At 38.0% G+C, this 21093-nt stretch overlaps 1 protein-coding gene across 4 annotated transcripts in view; it reads right to left on the bottom strand.

The window, feature by feature from the left end:
- Positions 1-20407, bottom strand: part of KRAS (KRAS proto-oncogene, GTPase) — a 43102-nt gene extending 22695 nt beyond the window's left edge. Inside the window, exons 1-2 of one of the 4 annotated variants that reach the window (XM_053554367.1) lie at positions 20142-20407; positions 15966-16087 (exon numbers count right to left, since the gene is read on the bottom strand). In XM_053554367.1, the coding sequence (XP_053410342.1) occupies positions 15966-16076 (111 nt within the window). In that variant the 5' untranslated portion in view covers positions 16077-16087; positions 20142-20407. The remainder of the gene's footprint in view (positions 1-15965; positions 16088-20141) is intronic. The other 3 variants (XM_053554363.1, XM_053554365.1, XM_053554366.1) reach the window with 3 other exon arrangements.
- Positions 20408-21093: the final 686 nt, after the last annotated feature.

Genomic DNA, 21093 nt, shown 5'->3' with positions numbered 1-21093 from the left:
CAGGGGAAGGAATGATGGGGAAATTATTATTTATTGGATACGGAGTTTCAGTTTGAGAAGAACAAAAAGTTCTGGAAATAGTGCTAGTGATTACACAAAATTGTGATGGCTGTACATAATGAAAGTACTAATGACAATTAACTGTACGCTTAAAAATAACTGCAATAGTATATTTTATGTTCTGCATGTTTTATCACAAAAGATTTTCTAAAGTGTTATACAGAGATAATTCAAAAATTCAAAGGGACATATTAATAAAAAAGTTCCTATAAAGAAAAACGCTGTAATTACAAAAATGGGATAGCTCTACCAAGTGTTATTCAAGATGATTTAGATGACAAAAACCAATCAACTTACAAATAATTTTCATGCATCTATTTCATTTATAGCCAAAGGAATACATAGGAAAATAGTCAGTACTCAATATTCTACTGCCCTCATCGACTTGTTTAAAAAAAAAAAAAATCCTGGAAGCAATATCTAACAGACAGATGGATACTACAAATAATAAAACTGTGTTATCTGCAAATTCTAAGGAGCCTCTATGAAAAAAAGTTTTCTTTTTTTTCTTTCTTTTTTTTTTTTTTTTTTGTGTTTTTTGGCCAGGGCTGGGTTTGAACCCACCACCTCCGGCATATGGGACCAGTGCCCTACTCCTTGAGCCACAGGCACCGCCCTCTTTTTTTTTTTTTTTTGACACAGAGTGTCACTCTGTTGCTCTGGGTAGAGTGCTGTGGTGTCATAGCTCACAGCAACCTCAAACTCTTGGTCTTGGGCAATCCTCTGGCCTCAGTGTCCCAGTAGCTAAGACTATACATGTGTGCCACTATGCCTGGCTATCTTTTTTAACTTTTAGTAGAGACAGGGTCTCACTCTTACTCAGACTGGTCTTGAACTCCTGAGCTCAAGCAATCCACCTGCCCTGGCCTCCTAGAGTGGGAGGATCATGGGCATGAGCCACTGTGCCCAGCAGCGGGAGAGAAAGATCTTAAAGAGATAATGCAAGTACAAGACTGAGTAAAGGAAGGGAATGGGTAACATCAACAGAATCTTGAAATGAAAACAAGATATTCCTCTGACTTTTGAGTAATCCTTATACGTAAGATCTTGCATCCTCTGCTTAGGCTTCAAAAAGTAAGGAAAGAGGATGGTACAATGTGAAGCCATGGAGTAAGAGGCAGGGTTGACAATGGGTAAAAAGTATTAGCATAAAGAAATTATTTCTTATTGTTTCACACTGTGGTACAATAGTGCCCTGAGTTCAAGAAGTATTTTATAGACCATTCTATCAATTAGACAGAAAAAATGGTAAAATGTTCTAAAACATTTTAATTAAAATTTTAATTTTACTAAAAAATTAGTAAAATGTTCTAAAAATGTTTAAAAGAATACAAAGATAAATATGTGGCATGACCCCAAGAAAATGTGTACATATTTTGTACAAATTTATCTGTACTTGTATTTAAAAAATGGCAATATATTGGGTGGTGCCTGGCTCAGTGGGTAGGGCGCCAGCCCCATATGCCGAGGTTGGTGGGTTCAAACCCATGCCCGGCCAAACTGCAACAAAAAATAGCCGGGTGGTGGGTGCCTATAGTCCCAGCTACTGGGGAGGCTGAGGCAGGAGAATCGCCTAAGCCCAGGAGTTGGAAGTTGCTGTGAGCTGTGTGACACCACGGCACTCTACCGAGGGCGATAAAGTAAAACTCTGTCTCTACAAAAAAAAAAAAAAAAATGGCAGTATATATATCAAAACGTTAATAAAGGCTATCTTTGATGACAATAATTTAAGAGATACTTATCTCTTGTTTATCACTTTTTTTTTGGTACTAGATGCTATTTAAATGTATTTCTTACTTTGGCTTTCAATTTTGAAGTATAAAAAACTACCACATTAGACTATGATTTCTTTCTTATCTTTTAAAGCATATTATATTTTCCACATTGCCTATAAAAACATTATCTTATCAGTTAGAAAAAAAGGATGAATGTTTATTCCTTAAATAAGAAGCTCTTTAATAAAGATTGGAACATTTGGTTGACATTTTATTATTTTAGCCTATTCCCTTAATTAACTGGTTGAAAGAACTCTTGTAGGTTATAAATTGAAAACCATTATTTTAGAATAATAATGAAAAAGCAGGAATTGGAAGTACAGTATCTTGGAGTCGATCTATTACTCAGATGTAGTTCTAGAGCTTGGAAAAACTGGGCACAGACTTTTCCTTATCCTATTATTGTCACCTTGCACCCTTAACTTACTAATACAGGTCCAGTCTCCCTCTTCCAAAAAATCCAAAATCCAAAAATACTTCTGATCCCAAGCATTTCGGATTAGGAAATACTTGACCTATAATAATTTCTGCACAAATTTCCTATTTCTACGATGGATATCCCCACCAAAGGGACTAAGAAACTGAGAACGTAGTCCCTAATCACTGATGCATCTCATTTCCATTGTCCTTTCCCTTTCAGATCCTTACATTAATAGCAAAGTTCTGAGCCACATTCAATTTAAAAAAATATACACAACTTACGGATAAACAGTATTTATGGGGAGAAATAACAGGTATATGTTAAAAATTCATAACTTCCAAAGTTAACTAGAGTCCTTATCCTTAGAAGTAGTCATTGAGCCACACGAAGAAGCAGTGCAACTTGGTAAAAACTAAAGAACAAAAGAGTTAAATGATGAAGTATGATCTAGTAAAAACAACATATAATGAAGATTTTGTTCCAAACTGTGGTTAGCTGCGAGGAAAGGAATACCCTCAGAATAGGTAGAGGATTGTTTCGAGGAAATGCCCTCCTCCATTTCAAAATTCACACTTACACGCATCCTGCAATTGGCCCTAGGAACCCAACAAAAGGAAAAGTTGGCTCTCCATATACATGGGGCCTATGTTTGGTTGAAAAACATCACCCTATTAAATAGACCTGCACAGCTCAAACCCATGTTGTTCAAGGGTCAACTATATGTGAGGGCAGAAAAAAGTAATTATGCATCAATGCAGAATTTTTCCAAAGATTACACATTGACCATAAGCCAAATCTTGCCCACTGTTCTTGTATGGCCAATGACCTAAGAATAATTTTTCAATTTTTAAATGGTTGTATAAAAAAAAAAAAGACAACAGAAAAAAAATTATGTGACAAAGACCCACATGACACTTTACCAAAGTTTGCCAACTCCCTTTCTAGCTGTAAGTTAACAGAATAACTTCACAAATTTGAAGTATTCTTGACACATATAATTTATTACCTTCGTATTAAAAAAAATCACTCTGAGAAAGTACTGGCTATCAAAGCCTGATCGATTTAAAAACACAGAGATTCTACAGTGAAACCTAGTTAATGATGGAACAAAGAAAAAGATCAACACTTAAAATTTTTATTTTATTTTATAATTGATTTGGCTGAGTTTAATTCTTTCATATATATATATATATATTTTTTTTTAGACAGAGTCTCACCTTGTCACCCTTGGTGGAGTGCCATGGCATTGTAGCTCATAGCAACCTCAAACTCTTGGGCTCAAGTGACCCTCTTGCCTCAGCCTCCCTAGTAGCTGGACTACAGGCGCCCACCACACCTGGCAATTTTTAGAGATGCGGTCTACCTCTTGTTCAGGCTAGTCTTGAACCCCTAAGCTCAAACAATCTTCCCACCTTGGCCTCCTAGAGTACTAGGATTACAGTTCTAGGATGAGCCACTGCACCTGGCACTAAGACTTAAAAATTTTAATTAGTATTTCCAACCTTTTAAAAAGTAAACTTCTAGATCAGGTATATAGGTTACTAATATCCTTAGGAAACTAGCATAAATTAAGGCACTTTAAAGTCACCATAATAAAAATGCAAATATTTATATTTCCCTCACTTCCAAATAAAGTGCCATTTTTTTCATCTACTAAAGTAGTAAGAAACTTTTCTAAATGAAATGTACTATACTGGCACGGGCAAACTGTAAATAAATTCAAACATTTATGGTGACACAATAAACAGGTACACTCCTTTTGGAAGGCAATTACAGTATTTATCTAGAGCCATGCAAAATGTTCAGTCTTTGACACAGTAATGCCTCTAATGATAGATAATGCTAAGGAAATACAGTTTATTTTAAAAGATAGTTAAAATAGAGACATTTCCCATGGCATTCTAAAATGCAAAGAAAAATTACATAGGCATTCAAAACTGATCCTAAATCTTGCATTAGGGTCAGTATACTCTAAGTACTTACCACTACCAACATCACCCCCATCCATGACAACTGCAGCAATCTGCTGCTATTTCATCCAAACAGGTATCCCTGCTGCTACTTTTATGATATATTCTCCACATAGTGATAGTTTTTAAATATAGGTTAGATCAAGCCATTTGCTTGCTCCAAGTCCTCCAATAGCATCCCTCCAGTCTTAAAAATAAAAATTTATAGCATTCCTCTTTCCCCAGCACCTCCTATGCTTCCTTCATTTGTAATTCGTAATCAGGCATTTTTTTATTTGTGTAACTGCTAAAGTCTATGTCCCCCATCAGGTTTTGAACTCTATAATAGGAGGGCTCACATCTGCTTTGCTCACCAGCACAAACTCTGGGCTTAAAAGTCTTGAACTTTATAAGGAATCAGTAATGTCTGCTTAATAAATGAATAAATTCATTCAAGGTAAATATATAGACACTAAAAAAATGCAAATTCAATTCCAATTAAAACAGTTAACACAAATGCAATTTAACAGATTGTTCAATTGTACAAACGCTTCTCAAATATTCTAAAGATACTGCATATTTGAAATGGACACTCACACACAGGCCAGTTTGTGAAGGGTCATTCATGCTCTATTAAGAGTTCTGAACTTCATCCCATACTAAATCACTGAAAGATTTTAAAATAGGAAGGCAGGATCAGAGTTAGCACATTCCCTATTAACATTATTATGACAAATCATGGAAAGGGACAAATTTTTTTGGCCCTTTGAGACACTGTCCCATCACAACCACTCAGAGACAGCAGAAGAATTGTGCAATATCACCTCTAAAGAAAGCTAAGTCTCAGAAGTACAGCCCCTCCCCTCTGAGCTTCTAGTTCTAAAAACTCCCAAATCTTCCCTGCATTCCTCAAATCCTAGGCGTAGTGGCCACTTCATAATATTACTGTGTTACTTCAGTGTTCTCTTTTCGCTTTTCAGTCTTTTGACAACTGATTAATTTTCCATATTACGTTCTCCATGTTGAAATACCTACTGTGGTTTTTGTTTTCGGACTAGACATTTGGCTTCTATAAGTGTTACAAATTGATAAGAGAAAGAGAGAGAAAAAGGGATAGAGGGAGTAAGGGGAACAAAGCCTGAGAGATAAGCCAGGAAACTACTACAAGAAATGACAAAACTTGGAACATATTCTTCTTAGCAAAGTATCTCAGGAGTGTAAGAAAAAGTATCCAATGTACTCAGCCCTACTATCCAACTATAGCACAAGAATATGGGGAAAGGGCCAAGGAAGGGGAAAGGAGGGGGGAGGTAAAGGTGGAGGGAGAGTAATGGGTGGGGCCACACCTACGGTGCCTCTTAGAATGGGTACAGGCGAAACTTACTAAAGGCAGAATACAAATGTCTACATACAATAACTAAGAAAATGCCATGAAGGCTACGTTGAACAGTTTGATGAGAATATTTCAGATTGTATATGAAACCAGAACATTGTACCTCTTGATTGCACTAATGTACACAGCTATGATTTAACAATAAAAAAATAAATAAATAAAAGAAAGAAAAAAAAGATGACAAAACTTGAAGTGGGGCAGCAATAGTAATAAGGATGAAGCAAATTAAAGAGATATGAGAAATAGAACCTTTAATGGGAACTACCATCAGATAGAGATTTCTGGTAGGAATGTAAATGGTCATCTTGGAAAACAGCCTGGCAATTCCTCAAAAAGTTAAAGATACAGCTACCATATGATCCAGCAATTCTACCTCTAGATATACACCCAAGAGAACTGAAACTATATGTTCACACAAAAACTTGTATGTAAATATGTATAGCAGCATTATTCAGAATAGCTAAGAAGGAAACAACCCAGATGCCCATCAACTAATGAAGAAATAAACAACATACAATATATCTATACATATAACAGAGTACTATTCAGCCATTAAAAGGAATGAAGACCTAATCAACATGCAACACAGACGAACTCTGAAAACACTATACTATGAGAAAGAAGCCAGATACAAAAGGCCATATTCAATATTCAAAATATGCAAATCCACAGAGACAGAAAGTAAACTAGTGATTTTCAGGGGCTAGTGGGAGAAGGGCCTGAGGAATGACTGTTAATGAATATGGGACTTCTTTTGGGGGTAAGGATAACTTTCTGGAATTTGATAGTAGTGATGGCTGCACAAATCCCATACTAAAAACCACTGCACACTATAAAAGGATGATTCTATGTGTGTGAATTATATCTCATAGTTAAAAACAGCAAAGCTTATTGACAAGGATCTGAAAATGAGTTTGATTTTGGGCATGGTGAATTCCTAAGCTCTTGGGCTGTTCTGGTGGGTATGACCTGTAGGAAGCTTCATATGGAGGTCTGGTGCTCAGGGACCAAGTCTAGGCCAGAGATAAGATCCAGGAGTCTACATTCTTTGGGAAGCCAAAGAACTCTGTTTATTTGTGGTGTGGGCTTGAACAAACTGCTTCATCTCTCATCTACTCTAACCCTATTAAAAGTGGGTTAATAATCACATAAAGGACTATGTATACAGGTTAGGATTAAAAACTGAAAATCCCCTTATAAACTGAAAAGTGCTATAAAAAGTTAATTGCATTATTTTATACATTACATTGTGTTTGCCAAAAAAGTAGAGGGCAGGCCAGTGGCTGGGTACTAGAAACTACATAAACAGTATCTTGTCCTTATAAAATCATTTGACATCTACAGCTGAAATAATTCTTGCTGAAGTGGTTACCATATTTAGAAATATAATGAGGCTGGACAAGTTACAAGGAAGGAGAGCTAAAACTGAGGATTTCTGTTCTGATTGGGGAGTAAGGGTGTTAAAGAGCTTGTTCTCATAACAGAATTTTTGATTAAACATCAGGACATTCATTAAAAGTACGGATAAGGAAAACAAAAACTCTTTTACCAAATGCTAGATACTTGAAATTTTAAGAATGGTGAATATTAGTTTACGTCTAGAGAGAATCAAGGTATATCAACTCTAAGAGGTAAAATTAGTTCAAAAACTGGAATAAACTCAATTTATATAACACATTTTTAAAATAAAGATGTTATAAATATACGTCTGTAATCTGTTGAAGTCACGTGCCACTCTTCCACCAGTTATCACTTGATGTCAAGAATGAGAGACCATTTTTTACTTCACCCATTCTCTATTGGTACACATGCAAATAAATTCCATTTTTAAAAAAATCATAAATATCAATGCAATGAACATTCCCATATATTCACCTTAACCATTTACCCAATCTAATCCTTGGGATAAATCCCAAGAGGTGGAATTACCTGGCCAAAGGACATGGAGCTTAAATTTTGAAACTATTTCCAAACTGACGTCCAAAAAGTTTATTAAGAGTTCACACTCCCGTTACAGAAAAAGAAGAGCACATTTCTCCATATCCTTCCCAGCACAGTTATCATTCTACTCTGAGTGAATATGAAAGTACAAAATGTTATTTCTTGTTTGAACTTGTATTATACTAATCAAGTATCTTTTTATAAAATGCTTATGTCATTTGTTTTACTTCTTTTTTGCTAGATAGGCTTGATATTTCAATTTTCACCTTTTTTTTGTTGTTGTTTGGATGTCTATTTTTTTCTATAGCATCCTGGTATGTGAACCAAATGGTTTTCATTTGTCTTGTAAGTTTGATAAAGGCATCTTAATTTGGGGGCAACCATCTAGCTTAATATTTTCCAAACAATTCAAGGACACTCTGACAATGAGAAAGAATTCCCACTCTTCTCAAGGGAGAAAAATAATTATTCTTGATGCCACAAATACTAACCTAATGTTAATTCATTCAATCATTCCATCTATATTACTTAGATCGGTGTTTCAACCTTTTTTTATCTTACGGCACGTTTGAACCTACAGTTAAACTGTCGTGGCACACTTAAGTTACGTTAAAAAAAAAAAAGTTAAAAAAAAAAGAATGTAATTACTGTGCTTTGAACTTCTTTCGAAAATAATTTAATTAATGATCTTTAAAATTTTTCCACAGCACACCAAGTGTGCTGCAGCTCACCAGTTCAAAATCACTGACTTAGATGATACTACAAAAACTAGAATTTAAGAAAGACAGTATCATTTTTCTTTCACAACTATATAGTTTACCATCAAAATTTATACAAGGTAAAACCAGTTTTCTCACTCTGGAAAAGAAAAGATAGGCAGAAAGGTGAAAAAGAATAGACCATTCTTCTAATCATGAACTCCTGATTTTTCTCTTTCAGACAGAATCTCACTTTGTAGCTCTAGCTAGCTAGAGTGCAGTGGCATCTTCAAAGTTCAATGCAACTTCCAATACCTGGGCTCAAGCAATCCTCATGCCTCAGTCTACCAAGTGAGTGGGACTATAAGTATGCTCCACTATGCCTACCTAATTTTCTATTTTTTGAAGAGATGTGGTCTCATTCTTGTTCTACCTGGTTATTGAACTCCTAGCCTTGAGCCATAACTCCTGCCTTGACCTTTGAGAATGCTAAGATTATAGGCATGAGTCACTGTACCCAGCTGAACTTACTATTCTTGAGTAACATGTGTTTTCTAGCTCAAGGTATTGAAAAGAGTCTAGAAGCAGGCCAGGCACAGTGGCTTACACCTGTAATCCTAACACTCTGGGAATCCGAAGCAGGTAGATCACTTGAGCTCAGGAGTTCAAGACTAGACTGAGCCAGAGCAACAATCCATCTCTACTAAAAAATAGAGAAATTGAGGCTAGAGGATCATCTGAGCCCAAGAATTTGAGGTTGCTGTGAGCTATAATGCCACAGCACTCTAGTCAGGGCACCAGAATGAGACTCTGTCACCAAAAAAAAAAGAGAGAAAAGGAAAAAAAAAGAAAACTGTCTAGAAGCTGTGATACCCCAGTTATAATAAACATACCCAATATCCAGATATTGATTTCTAAACACCATTACCCATTAAAAGGAACTAGGGCTCCTTGAACAAAAGGCTGAATCCAGTATAGGGACAGGGAAAAAAACAAGGTAAACCCAGAACACAAAGAGGCCTTAAATTAATGAGGACATGTCAAAAGGATAGAGAAGCCAGCTTCAAGGGATTCCATTAGCTATATCAAAAATAGGACAAGCCAGCCTCATTGTGAGCCTCCTGTTGTGATGCAATGGGGAAGATATAATATCACTTCTGTAGCATTCCTGCCCTGTTTAACCTGAATCTTATCATAAGAAAACAATCAGAAAAACCTAAAACAGATTCCATAAAACAATTGGCCCGGCCAAGGCAGAAGGGCTGCTACAACCCAGGAGTCTGAGGTTGCAGTGAGCTGTGATGATGCTATTGCATTCTAGCTCAGGCAACAGAGTAAGACCCAGTCTCAAAAAGTGCCACTGTCATACAAGATGAAGAAAAGTTGAGACACTACATTAAAGAGACTTAGAGACATAACAACTAATTTTTCAACTGGATCACACACACAAAATAACTGTCAAAAGGATATTCTTGAAACTGATAAAATGTGAATATGAACTATACACTATCAAGGTTGAATTTCCTAAATTACATCATTGCACTATAGCTAAATGAGGAAGTATTCTTGTTGTAACATAAGATTGGCAAACTTTTTCTAAAATGAGCCGAATGGTAATAAATATTTTAGGATTTTGGTCTTTTTGGTTGTAACTGCTTAGCTCTGCCATTGAAGAGTGAAAGCACCCACACATGAAGATGGCTGTGCTCCAATAAAACTTAATGAAGAAACAGCAGGCAGTATTTGGTATTAATAAACCAGCCAGCAGGCCAGAGTTTGCAGACCTCAGTCTTAGAAGGTAGAAATTTATGGCAGCACATGTAGCTCAGTGGGTAGGGCGCTGGCCACATACACCAAGGCTGGTGGGTTTGAACCCAGCCTGGGCCAGCTAAAACAACAATGGCAACCTCAACAAAAAAATAGCTGGGCATTGTGGTGGGCGCCTGTAGTCCCAGCTACTTGAGAGGCTGAGGCAAGAAAATCGATTAAGCCAGTGGCTCTCAACCTTCCTAATGCCTCCTAATGCTGTGACCCTTTATACAGTTCCTCATGTTGTGGTGACCCCCAACCATAAAATTATTTTCATTGCTACTTCATAACTGTAATTTTGCTACTGTTATAATTTGTAATGTAAGTATCTGATATGCAGGATGTATTTTCATGGTTACAAGGGGGTCACAACCCACAGGTTGAGAACCACTTGAGGTTGCTGTGAGCTGTGATGCCATAGCACTCTACCAAGGACAACAGCTTGAGACTCTGTCTCAAAAAAAAAAAAAAGGTAGAAGTTTAAAAGTGAAGGGTCATAGTATGTGCAACTCATTCTCAATGTTCAGCAAAGATAAAGAATATGCATTCATGGATATGTTTATGTGTATCTATACATATAATCATATATACATACAAATACAGAGGTAGAGAAAGCAAACACGGCAAAACCTTAATTACTAAATCTAGTTTAGGGATAAACAGGCATTGTATTATTTTTTACCACTTTTCAAAATAAGTTGTTGAAAAAATTATCTGAAGTAGTTGCTATGTCCCTCCTTAATCCTACCTATCTGTACTAATTTTATTATGTTAAGATCACAATGCTGTAACTGTTCCATTAAGCTAGGGATTATGAGATAATAAAGAGATGCAAGAAACGTAATGCTCTCCTGAAGTATAAAGCTTCTATATTAAGTCACACATAATTAGCATCACTGACTAGAAACACTACTTCCAAACACAATCAGCCCTTCGTATCTGTGGGTTCTGCATCTGTAGATTCAACTGTGGACAGAAGATATTTGGGAGAAAAAAAATTCCACAAGGTTTCAAAAGCAAAACTCAAATGTGCAGCATGTAAGTACTTCATTGATTCCACGGAAACGAAATGAGGTGTAGGCACTGTGTTAGGTGATAGTTAAACTTTAAAGTATATGGGAAGAGATGCAAAGCTCATACACAAATACACCATTTTATAGCAAGAGCTTGTATATTTGCAGATTCTGGTACCTGCAGGAGGTCCTGGAACCAATTTCCTATGGATACCAAGGGAAACTGTATACCTAAGACTAACAAGCTCCACAAAGGCAGTGACTGGTCTATTTTGCTCCTCAGTGTAGCTGCAGCCCCTAGGAAGATTGCATGGTACCAAGTGGGCACTGAATATAATTTGGGGCACGAAGGAATTAGTTGTATTGTTAAAACCAGAACCTATGACAAATCATAAAAACATTTTTCCTCTCAGTGTTTCCATTACTCACTTCCATTTGTATGTTTTTAAAGCTTTGTATTTATAAAAACCCAAGGGAAAAGAAAACATGTCTAATAAGTTTTAACATTCAGGTCTAAATACTTATTCTTAAATTGACCTAAATACTGTGCCTGAGTTTTGTGTTAGTTTATTCTAAAAATCAGGTGCTCCACAACTCTTCTACAGTCCTATAAAAAAATCTACAAAATGTGAGCTTACACAATTTGCCACTTTTGAATATACCCTTCCTAACACCTCCGGTAACATACCACCACACTTTTGGTCTCTGTAAAGTGGCCCCTAAGTTCATGCAAAGAAATTCATAGCGCCGTACTGCTACTTCTTAGTCTCTCAGTCAAAGTAAACTCATTAAGTCTTAACAGTGAACACTATTTTCTCTTACATTGCTTCATTTCCTTTCTTAAATATACTCATTTACTTACTTAGTTAGGCCTATCTACACAGTAATCTCTGTACCAACATTAGTAGAGTAAACTGGTATTTCAAACTTTAAAAAAAATCAGTAAAAAAGACGTTGAAATAAAACTGGGTTATTTATAAATTGATGATAAGGACAGTTTACCTAGGAAAAACATCCAAATTTAGGATTTCATTATTTATAACGACAAATAAATTCACCAGTAGAGGGCGCTCACAAAAGGGGAAGAGCTAGCCACAGTCTTAAAGAGAACTACATTAACAAAATTGCAGTGCATATCCTATTTCAAACAATGTTTTAATACAACACTGGAGTAGTTATCACTCCTCATTGATAGCCGATAATATATATTTATATAAAATCAGAAAACTAACAGCTTACAACATTACATAAGGCTTTTCTTACACCACTCTTCAACAATGATTTCATACTATAAAATTTCTCTCCATAATCTACATAATGCATTATGTAAGTAAAATAAATTTCATAATTAACACGTGAAAATATAAGAAATGGAGAAACTAATAAACCTTTGTAAATAAATATAGGTCGGAGCACAGAAGATGAAATAAATCAATCTAATTATTAATCTACTCTTCCTTACTGAGGAAGAAACTACTCCATCAAAGAAGGGCATAAATAATATTTGAACTGAAGTAAGTCTAGTGTCACAACAAAAGCATGCAGATGTAAATAATTAGAGCTTGTGGAAAATACTTCTTGCTGTACTAATTTTTACTAGATATTATATACTGCAGATACTCAATATATATTTACTGATTGTTCTGATCTCTATGTTTATAACTACATATATATATTTCTTAAGAGAAGATTCTCCACCATATTTTACCTTGGAAAAGAAATTTCAGAGGAAATGTTCTGATAACAAGTGATCTCTAAACTATAAAAGCATTTATTTCTAGCCAAGTATCATATTTGGGGGCTTCAGTTTTTAGTAACCCTGCCCTACTAGAGAGACTAATAACCTGAATTCCACAAAGGTAGCAATGGTCTGTTTTGGTGGACTTTATAAAAGATAAAATCTTTTAGAGTAAAAGTGACTATCACATATACAGCCTCAAACAAAAACATGCTCCATCTATGTAACATATACCTACCTCTATCATATCTCTGCCATTAAATTGCCATTAGATAGGCTAATTTCAAATTTTGGCATATTGATAAATCTGAATCATTCTCCATTAATAAGTATCTTCTTAGCTTGAAAGACTGTTATACTGTACTGTTGTGTAACTTTTTAAAAGTTATACAAGGATATAGTAGAAATCTCACTTAACTTGGTCTCAGAAAATTTAACTTCAAATCCTACCACTTTCTAACTAGGTATCCTTAGGAAGTTAGAAGCTCTCAGAGACTATCATCAATAAAAATTTAAAAAATGACCACCCTCTTTACCTCGTAGTGTAAATATTTGCAAATTCTAAACCACTAAAAAATATAGTATACTGGACTAAAAAAATTTTAAATTCTTTCCATTAAAAAAAGTAGGAAAACTGGCTTGGCACCCGTAGGTAGCACAGTGGTTACGGCACCAGCCACATACACCAAGGCTAGGGGGGTTCTAGCCCAGCCGGGGCCAGCTAAACAACAATGATAACTGCAACAAAAAATAGCCAGGTGCTGTGGCGGGCACCTGTATTCCCAGGTACTTGGGAGGCTGAGGCAAGAGAATTGCTTAAGTCCAGGAGTTTGAGGTTGCTGTGAGGTGGGATGCCACAGTACTCTACCAAAGGTGACATAGTGAGAGACTGTCTCAAAAAAAAAAAAAGGGGGTAGGAAAACTAATGAGAATTCCAAATGTGCAAAGTCTATGTCCTCTCTAATTTTCTCTCTGACCTACATTATTCACCAAACAAAACCTAACAGCAGCAGTGAAATCTCCCACCCTCCTTCTTAATTTTTTGTAACATGGAGTCAGCGTTTTTATTCAAGCAATTGTTACATTAAACTACTAAGTTCTCTTGCTTTTCTTATACACGAACTACACCAAGAACTTAATGTGTCAGTTCTCCTCATTTAACATAGGAGATAAGAGATGGTCTCATACCATTTCCCAGGTTGCTAAACTATGTGACAAGAGTGACAGTTGCAAAGTTCACAAGTAATCAATGCTTCCTAGAGTCAAGTCTTCTGGTTTGGCAGAAATCATAATCAGAGTTATGGGATTTAAGTTTATAAACTTTACCTCCCAAATAAAGAATTAACTACTAGCTTTATTTTTTCACAAGGTTTATACTGCATTTTAACAATTTTGAGTTAAGTATTTCCTAATCTATTTTAGCACATTCATGATGTCATGCTATTTGCATTCCTGACCTCTGATAGGAAACACGGTGTAACAGAATTTCTCAGGTTTTCAAGGAAGATGGAGGGCTTTTCTGCTAAAATAATCTTCCAAAATCCCAGAAAAACTTTCATGCTTATCCTAAATTCTATTAAAATTTCTTTTTACATCTAATTTAAATGGTAGAGTACACCAAGTAACCCTGAGTTTGGAATATAGATTAAAAAGGGTGAACCCCTCAATCCTCCTCAAAGAACAAAACAGAACTAACTATAACATAGTATTGAAGTGACTTGCCAAAAGTAAATACACACAGATAATTATATAGGCAGTCCACTTCAATTAATCTGCTCTTTTTTACTAAAGCAAATTCTTAAACTTGGAAGCCAAATAAAAGTTGCTTCCATTTTTAAATCAAATCTTTGTAAACAAGCATTATTTCCCATTTTCTGGGAGCAGAAATATTTGACATTTCCTTCCGAACAGTAATCTGATCAATCCCCAAAGTTCCAAATCACAATGAATATCCTTCCAAGGACACCAATGCCCTCAGAATCCACCTCAGATCAGTGTGTTTCTTCTAAGACATTACAGAGCACACTACCTTAATAGTGCATTTAGACCTGCTTTATATTCCACGACTTGGGACTTGGAAAAACTTTTGGGAAAAGTTTCAGAATTGATTTTTAAAAATTGGTACATTAAATTGAGAATAAAACCTAATAGATTAGAACTGCTTAACGTGGGGTACATAAGCCTAAGAAATAATCTAACAAAATAAGGCTATTGCAAAGATAAGGTGATATACTATTTCCATCACCACTGATGTTAAATTTAACATGAAGATTCAGACTATGCATAAAATACACTAATAATTATGTTCTAAAAATGAGTTGACAAGGACAGTTATGGAATATCCCATCCTGCAACAAGTCTCTGGGATTAAATAAATCCTTATCTGCTTGGGATAATTTGAGTCTAGTGCTGCCAGAAGGCAGTAGGAAATACTACTACCTGACTTCTTAAGGTCTGTTCTAGGTCTTTACCTCTCATTTTGCTCTTGGACTTTGGTAAGTTTTCATAAAACTAAGAAGAGTTTGAAAATAATTCTCAAGAGCTAATTAATCAAATTATAATTTTAAAAAATCCTAATATTTCCTTGAGTAAATTAAAAAAGGAATGAAAAGGTAAGGACTGGTAGTGATACTTTTACACATCACATGTTAGGCAAAGAATGAGCTTTTAAAAATGCATCAGGTAGCTATAGGTTCTCTACTACTTTAATGTTGAGTGGGAAAATAATAGTAAGTTTAAAAAAAAAAAAACAAACATCAAGTACATCTCACCAGTATAATTCAATCTACCATCAAAATGCCAAGAAACCCATAAAAATAAAAGTTACATTAAAAAGTGACTTGTAGGTATACGTAAGATGCAAATTCACTTTTCTACCCTCTCACAAAATTCTGAAATATACTTCAAACCAAATTCACATACACTGACACAGTGTGAATGAATACCATAGACCTTGATATTCTCCCGAGCTAAGGTTTCCATATTTATGATCACATATAACTTCAGTGAAAGCCTTGAAACCCATATACATTTCAGATATATATGTATATAGGTAATTATAGTATAATTACCTTGTAATAAGTACTCACAAAAATCATCAGAGAAACCTTGATTTTACCAAAGGATGGTCCTGCACAAGTAATATGCATAACATGCAACAATATTTACCTCTATTGTTGGATCATATTCATCCACAAAGTGATTCTGAATTAGCTGTATCGTCAAGGCACTCTTGCCTACGCCACCAGCTCCAACTACCACAAGTTTATATTCAGTCATTTTCAGCAGGCCTTATAATAATTAAAACATGAGTAAATTAGAATATGCATTATACAGACAATTAATTATCAAATCTATTATCAATACCTTTTAACACAAACTCAACTTTACGTGGAAAACTGTTGCAAAATATCTTATAAAATTCTATGATAAAAACTTCAGGTGACTACAGAGGTGTATTGTAATAAAACATACTTCATTTATAAACTCTCTCATCAACATTGAAGAAAAATGCACACAGACTACATAGACACTTTTTTTATCTTGTGTTCAGGTTGTTCTAGCTAAACAGCCAGACTGCTGCTATTCTGTAGCAGCTGATGGCTCTCCAAGGATCACATCATGACTTCACTCAGTACAAGTGTCTCCCACAGTTCTCTATACCCTGTAGACACACCCACAGAAAACTTGCTGACAGCTATCTCATTCCTATCAGTTCAATATCCCTAGTCAACTCTGGCCTCTAACAGTTAGAAGTAGATATGCTAAGAGTGTCTTTGTTGGAGCCAATAGCCATAGAAATCTTTATAAAGACCTTATCATAGAGTTCTTCTGTATAAGGAGCAACACTCATCAGGTGGGGGGTGAAGGGTTAAGTGTCAAATAAGACTGGACTGTTGTTATGGAGAAATAAAAATTTAGACCAGAAGCATAAAATGCAATGACATTTTAATTTATAAAACATCTCTGGGGAAAATAAAAGTAAAAACTAAGAGAACTTTGAGAACTCTGGATTAACTCTTCAGGGGATTTGTTCAATTACAGTATATAATCCTGTATTAGCTAAAAAACAGCACTTTTGTACAAGAAAAATATAATTAAATACAACAGAGATGAACACTACTTTTAGTAAGAAAAAACTTAAAAGGCTGGGTGTGATGGCTCATGCCTGTAATCCCATCCCCTTGGAAGGCCAAGGTGGGAGGATTCTTGGAGGACAGGAGTTCAAGACCAGCCTGAGCAACATGTGATAACACCTCTCTACAAAAAAAAAAAAAAAAAAAGATTAGCCAGGCATAGTGATGTGCACCTATAGACCCAGCTCCTTGGGAGGCTGAGGCAGAGAATTGTTTGAGCTTAGGAGCTTGAGACTGCAGCAAGCTATAATGACACCACTGCAGTCTAGCCCAAGCAACAGAGCAAGACCATGACTCAAAAACACAAAAAACCCTCAAACATTGAAAAGATGTAAGTGAATGTGACTCAGTAATCCAAGTGACTTTTATTCTTTTCTTTCCATACATCATCTCCCCAACAGGTGCAATGAATATTGATAACTTGTAAAATTAACAAGCACAAGATAAAAAATAAAATCTGATATATTTTTGTCAGCTGTTTCAAACTTTTTGAAATAAAATGAATATATTTAAATTCATCTTCTCTCCCTCAGGTAATATATTACAAATAGTGCAATGCAGAATAAATGGCAGTAATGAACGTGCGTATATTGTAAAAAACATAATACATGTATCGTAGCATCATATTGACTGAAGACCAAAATTAAAAATGATAATAATTTGGTTTCTCAAATGGTAACACTCTAAACTTATTCCTGAATCCCCACACAAAGAACACAAGTTAGAAAACTGTCGTATCACAGACTGTCATACTCTAGCTCCCTGCCCTCCTGTTCCACCTATCCTTATGCACCACTTACTGAGGGCCAAGGTGACAACCACTACAAACTATCTGCCTCCAGGCTTTATTCCAAATGTAGGTCACAGAAAATGGGATAGATGTGAATCATTTCAAAATGTATCCTCTACCTCCCTGCCCATCTCACCCTGCAAGTTTGGAGAACCTAAGAGCATAGTTCTCAAAATGCAGCCTGGGAACCCTTCAGGTTCATCTGTGGTTGGGGGGAGGGGGGCCCAAGTGGTCAAAATGATTTTCATAATAGTAGTAAGGTGTTCTCTACCCTTTTGACTCTCATTCTTTCACAAGTATATGGGAGAATTTTCCAGATGTGTGATCACAACAGATTGAATGCAGCTGCAGATATGAGATTCCATGTCTTCTATTAAGCTAAACAATTAAAGAGATTTGCTAAAGTATGAAAAAGTGCCACTCTTCTCACTAATTTTTGGTTGTATTTTCGAAAACTCTTATTTTTCATAAAATGTTATTCCCGTTACCAATATGTTTATTTCTATTTTTAAATGAATATTTTTAATTTCTCATTTTATATGGTAAATATTGATAGATCCCACAGAAATCAAAGATTTTGAAGATCCTCAGTAATTTTTAAGAATGTGAAGGGGGTTCTTATTAAGACCAAAAAGTGTGCCAACCTAAGAGATAGTGTGGAGAGACACTATATTAGAGTTTAGTTGTATATGTATGTCTAAATTCAGAGACACACACCTTCTGGCCTATTTATTTAAGCAGTGGTTGCTCACCCCCCCCCCCCAAAAAAAACCCACCTTGAATTGAATTTTTAAAACCATTCGATGCTTAAATCCACCAGAGAGTACTGGGTTCCAAAGGAGTCTTACTGAATGAAGATCACGGGCCAGAAACCCTCTCATCCAAAGTTGCAAAAGCTAGCAAGGAGTGGAACTGGGACTAAAACCCAGCAATTTTCTTAAGAAAAAAAATTTTTTTCATTTTTATTTGTGATAAGGCTAACTCTACCATCTACAAGCTAAGGAAGCATGGTTGTGGATGCCTGAAGTCTCAAAGTAAATAGTACTCATATCAACAATATTTGATGTCTACAGTCTATCACAGTAGAAGTCAGCATTTTGGACGACGTTAGTCACTTTAGAGTGACACCAGTTATATGGATATTTCCCAGCTGAGGATTACAAACATACCTTTTCCCTGTTTAATTTCCTTCTAAATGATTTCCTACTAGAAATATACATACATACTGTGTAACAATTAGAAAATATCTTTGTTTTTGATCCTGCCTTTTGATTTAAGAAGGCTAGCTTAGGACTTCAGCTAGAAAATGCATATGCCTAAGAGTATTTCAGGCAGTTAGCTGGAGGACTGCTACAATTAATTCTTCTTGTTAGCCGGTTTAAAAAATCATGTGAGTGCTGTATTGTACTAACTCCTGGCGTGGAGAACAAATCTGTAAGGAAAAGGTCAGTACAGTAGAGATGGGAGGAAAGGACAAAAACAGGCAAATTAAATTTCAAGTACTATTTTAGCTATTGCTGTCCACACTCAACTACCAAAGAAAAAGCCTTGTTTTTGCTCTGCGGGTTTTCTTCGTGTGTTTTAACTTGACCAAGCAAAAGCAGACCTTGTGGGATTAACTTTTTCCTTTTCAGTGTAGGTCACAGGCTTTACGTGCAGGGTGTTGGCCACCTGTTCTTCCACCACCATCTCTACCTCACCTCCTCCTTTGTGGCCACAGCAATGTCATAGCCCATACATGGGGGAGGGGAGCAGTCAGGAACTCAGAGGCAGATGCATTTTTTTCCCAAACACAATAACCTCGAACAGTGGTCTCTAAGTACTCTCCCATGCTCTTCCAAAACGTGACCTCCCTTCTTACCCCCACATCCCCTACACACTAAAAAGAACCACTATCCGTGCAGCCTGCGCTCGAGGGAGAAGTTTAGACCTCCGTCCTAAAGATGCTAGATGCAGCAGAGAAGGCAGAACCGAGGCAGCCGAGTGCTGGGAAGGGAGGAAGAGGTGCGGGAGAGGGGGAGGGGAGGCTGGAGCGCAGCGGGAGTAACCTCCACCGCACCCGACCGCCCCGAGGAGCCGCCGGCCCGGCCGCGAGTATCTCCCCTGCCGCCTCCAGCCGTGGCTCTCGGGGAGGAGGAAGGAGTTCCCCGTCCAGGAAGCAACACAAGCGGCAGCCGCCTCCAGCCTCACCCTCTTCAGCCCCGCACCGCCCATTCCTCACTACCCGCGTCGCCGCGTCCCCGCGCCTCCCACGGAGGACCCCCCCACCCCGCCCGCCCTCCGCGGCCCCGTGCTCGCGCCCCCTTTCCACCCCTCCCGGGACCCCTAATTCATTCACTCGCCGTCGGCCCCGCCCGGCGCCGGAGAGGAGGGTCGGGACCCGGGCAGGGGCCCAGGGAGGGGTGGTCCGTTCCGTACCTCTCTCCCGCACCTGGGAGCCGCCGAGTCTCTGGCCCCCGCCGCCGCCTTCAGAGCCTGCGCCGCGCTCGCTCCCGGTCCGAAATGGCGGGGGCCGGGAGTACTGGCCGAGCAGCCGCCACCGCCGCCACAGCCGCCACCACCACAGCCGCCGCTGCTGCCTCCACCGCCGCGGCCGCCGCCTAGGAAAATCAAGCTCCGAGCACACCGATGAGTTCGGGGCGGGCGGCCACAGAGGGCAGAGCTATCGATGCGTTCCGCGCTCGATTCCCCCTCGGACCGGCTTACCAGAGGGAGCGGCTGAGGGCGGTGTGGGAAGAGGGAAGACGGAGAGGCTGCGAGCGCCGCCGCGAGGAGGAGGGCGCCGGCCGCGCCGTGCGGCAGAGGAGCGGGTTGGGCGGCGCCTCGGCGGGGAGGAGGGACTGCGGGGCCACGCGGCGGCCCGCCCCGCGCCTCTCGGCGCAGGCCGGTCCGCAGCCGCAGTTTCGGACCCAGAGCGGGACCGGACGGCCGGAGATTAGGCTGCACCGCCGTACCGCTGTCGGGTCTCCACCGAGAAGCTGCGGAAAACCCCCACCGCTCGGGGCCGGCCTACACTAGTGCTCGTTCATTTACTATCATTTACTGCATGTAAATAAACATGCACTTAGCAAATGGGAGGCGACTTCGGTGACTTAGGAAAGACCCGGTGGACGATTCCCCACCCCGGGGCTTTCGGATCGCCGCCCGATCATCACCCGCCTCCACACGTGGGCTCCGAATTTCGCCCCAGGCCCAACAAACGCGATCAGCCCTTTCCTCGCTAATCTTTTGGGGGGCGGGGGAGGAGGCGTCTGTGATATTTTGTCATTTTTCTGGTATTTTGAAGCTATCATTAAGCGGAGACCTTCGATGTACCCCTTGCCCCTGAAAGCACAAACAGAAGACAAACTTTTAAAATAGAAGAGCCTTA

This window comes from Nycticebus coucang, chromosome 12 (genome assembly GCF_027406575.1).
Source record: "Nycticebus coucang isolate mNycCou1 chromosome 12, mNycCou1.pri, whole genome shotgun sequence".
Taxonomy (NCBI): Eukaryota; Metazoa; Chordata; class Mammalia; order Primates; family Lorisidae; genus Nycticebus; species Nycticebus coucang.
This window is presented reverse-complemented; position numbering and strand designations above follow the sequence as displayed.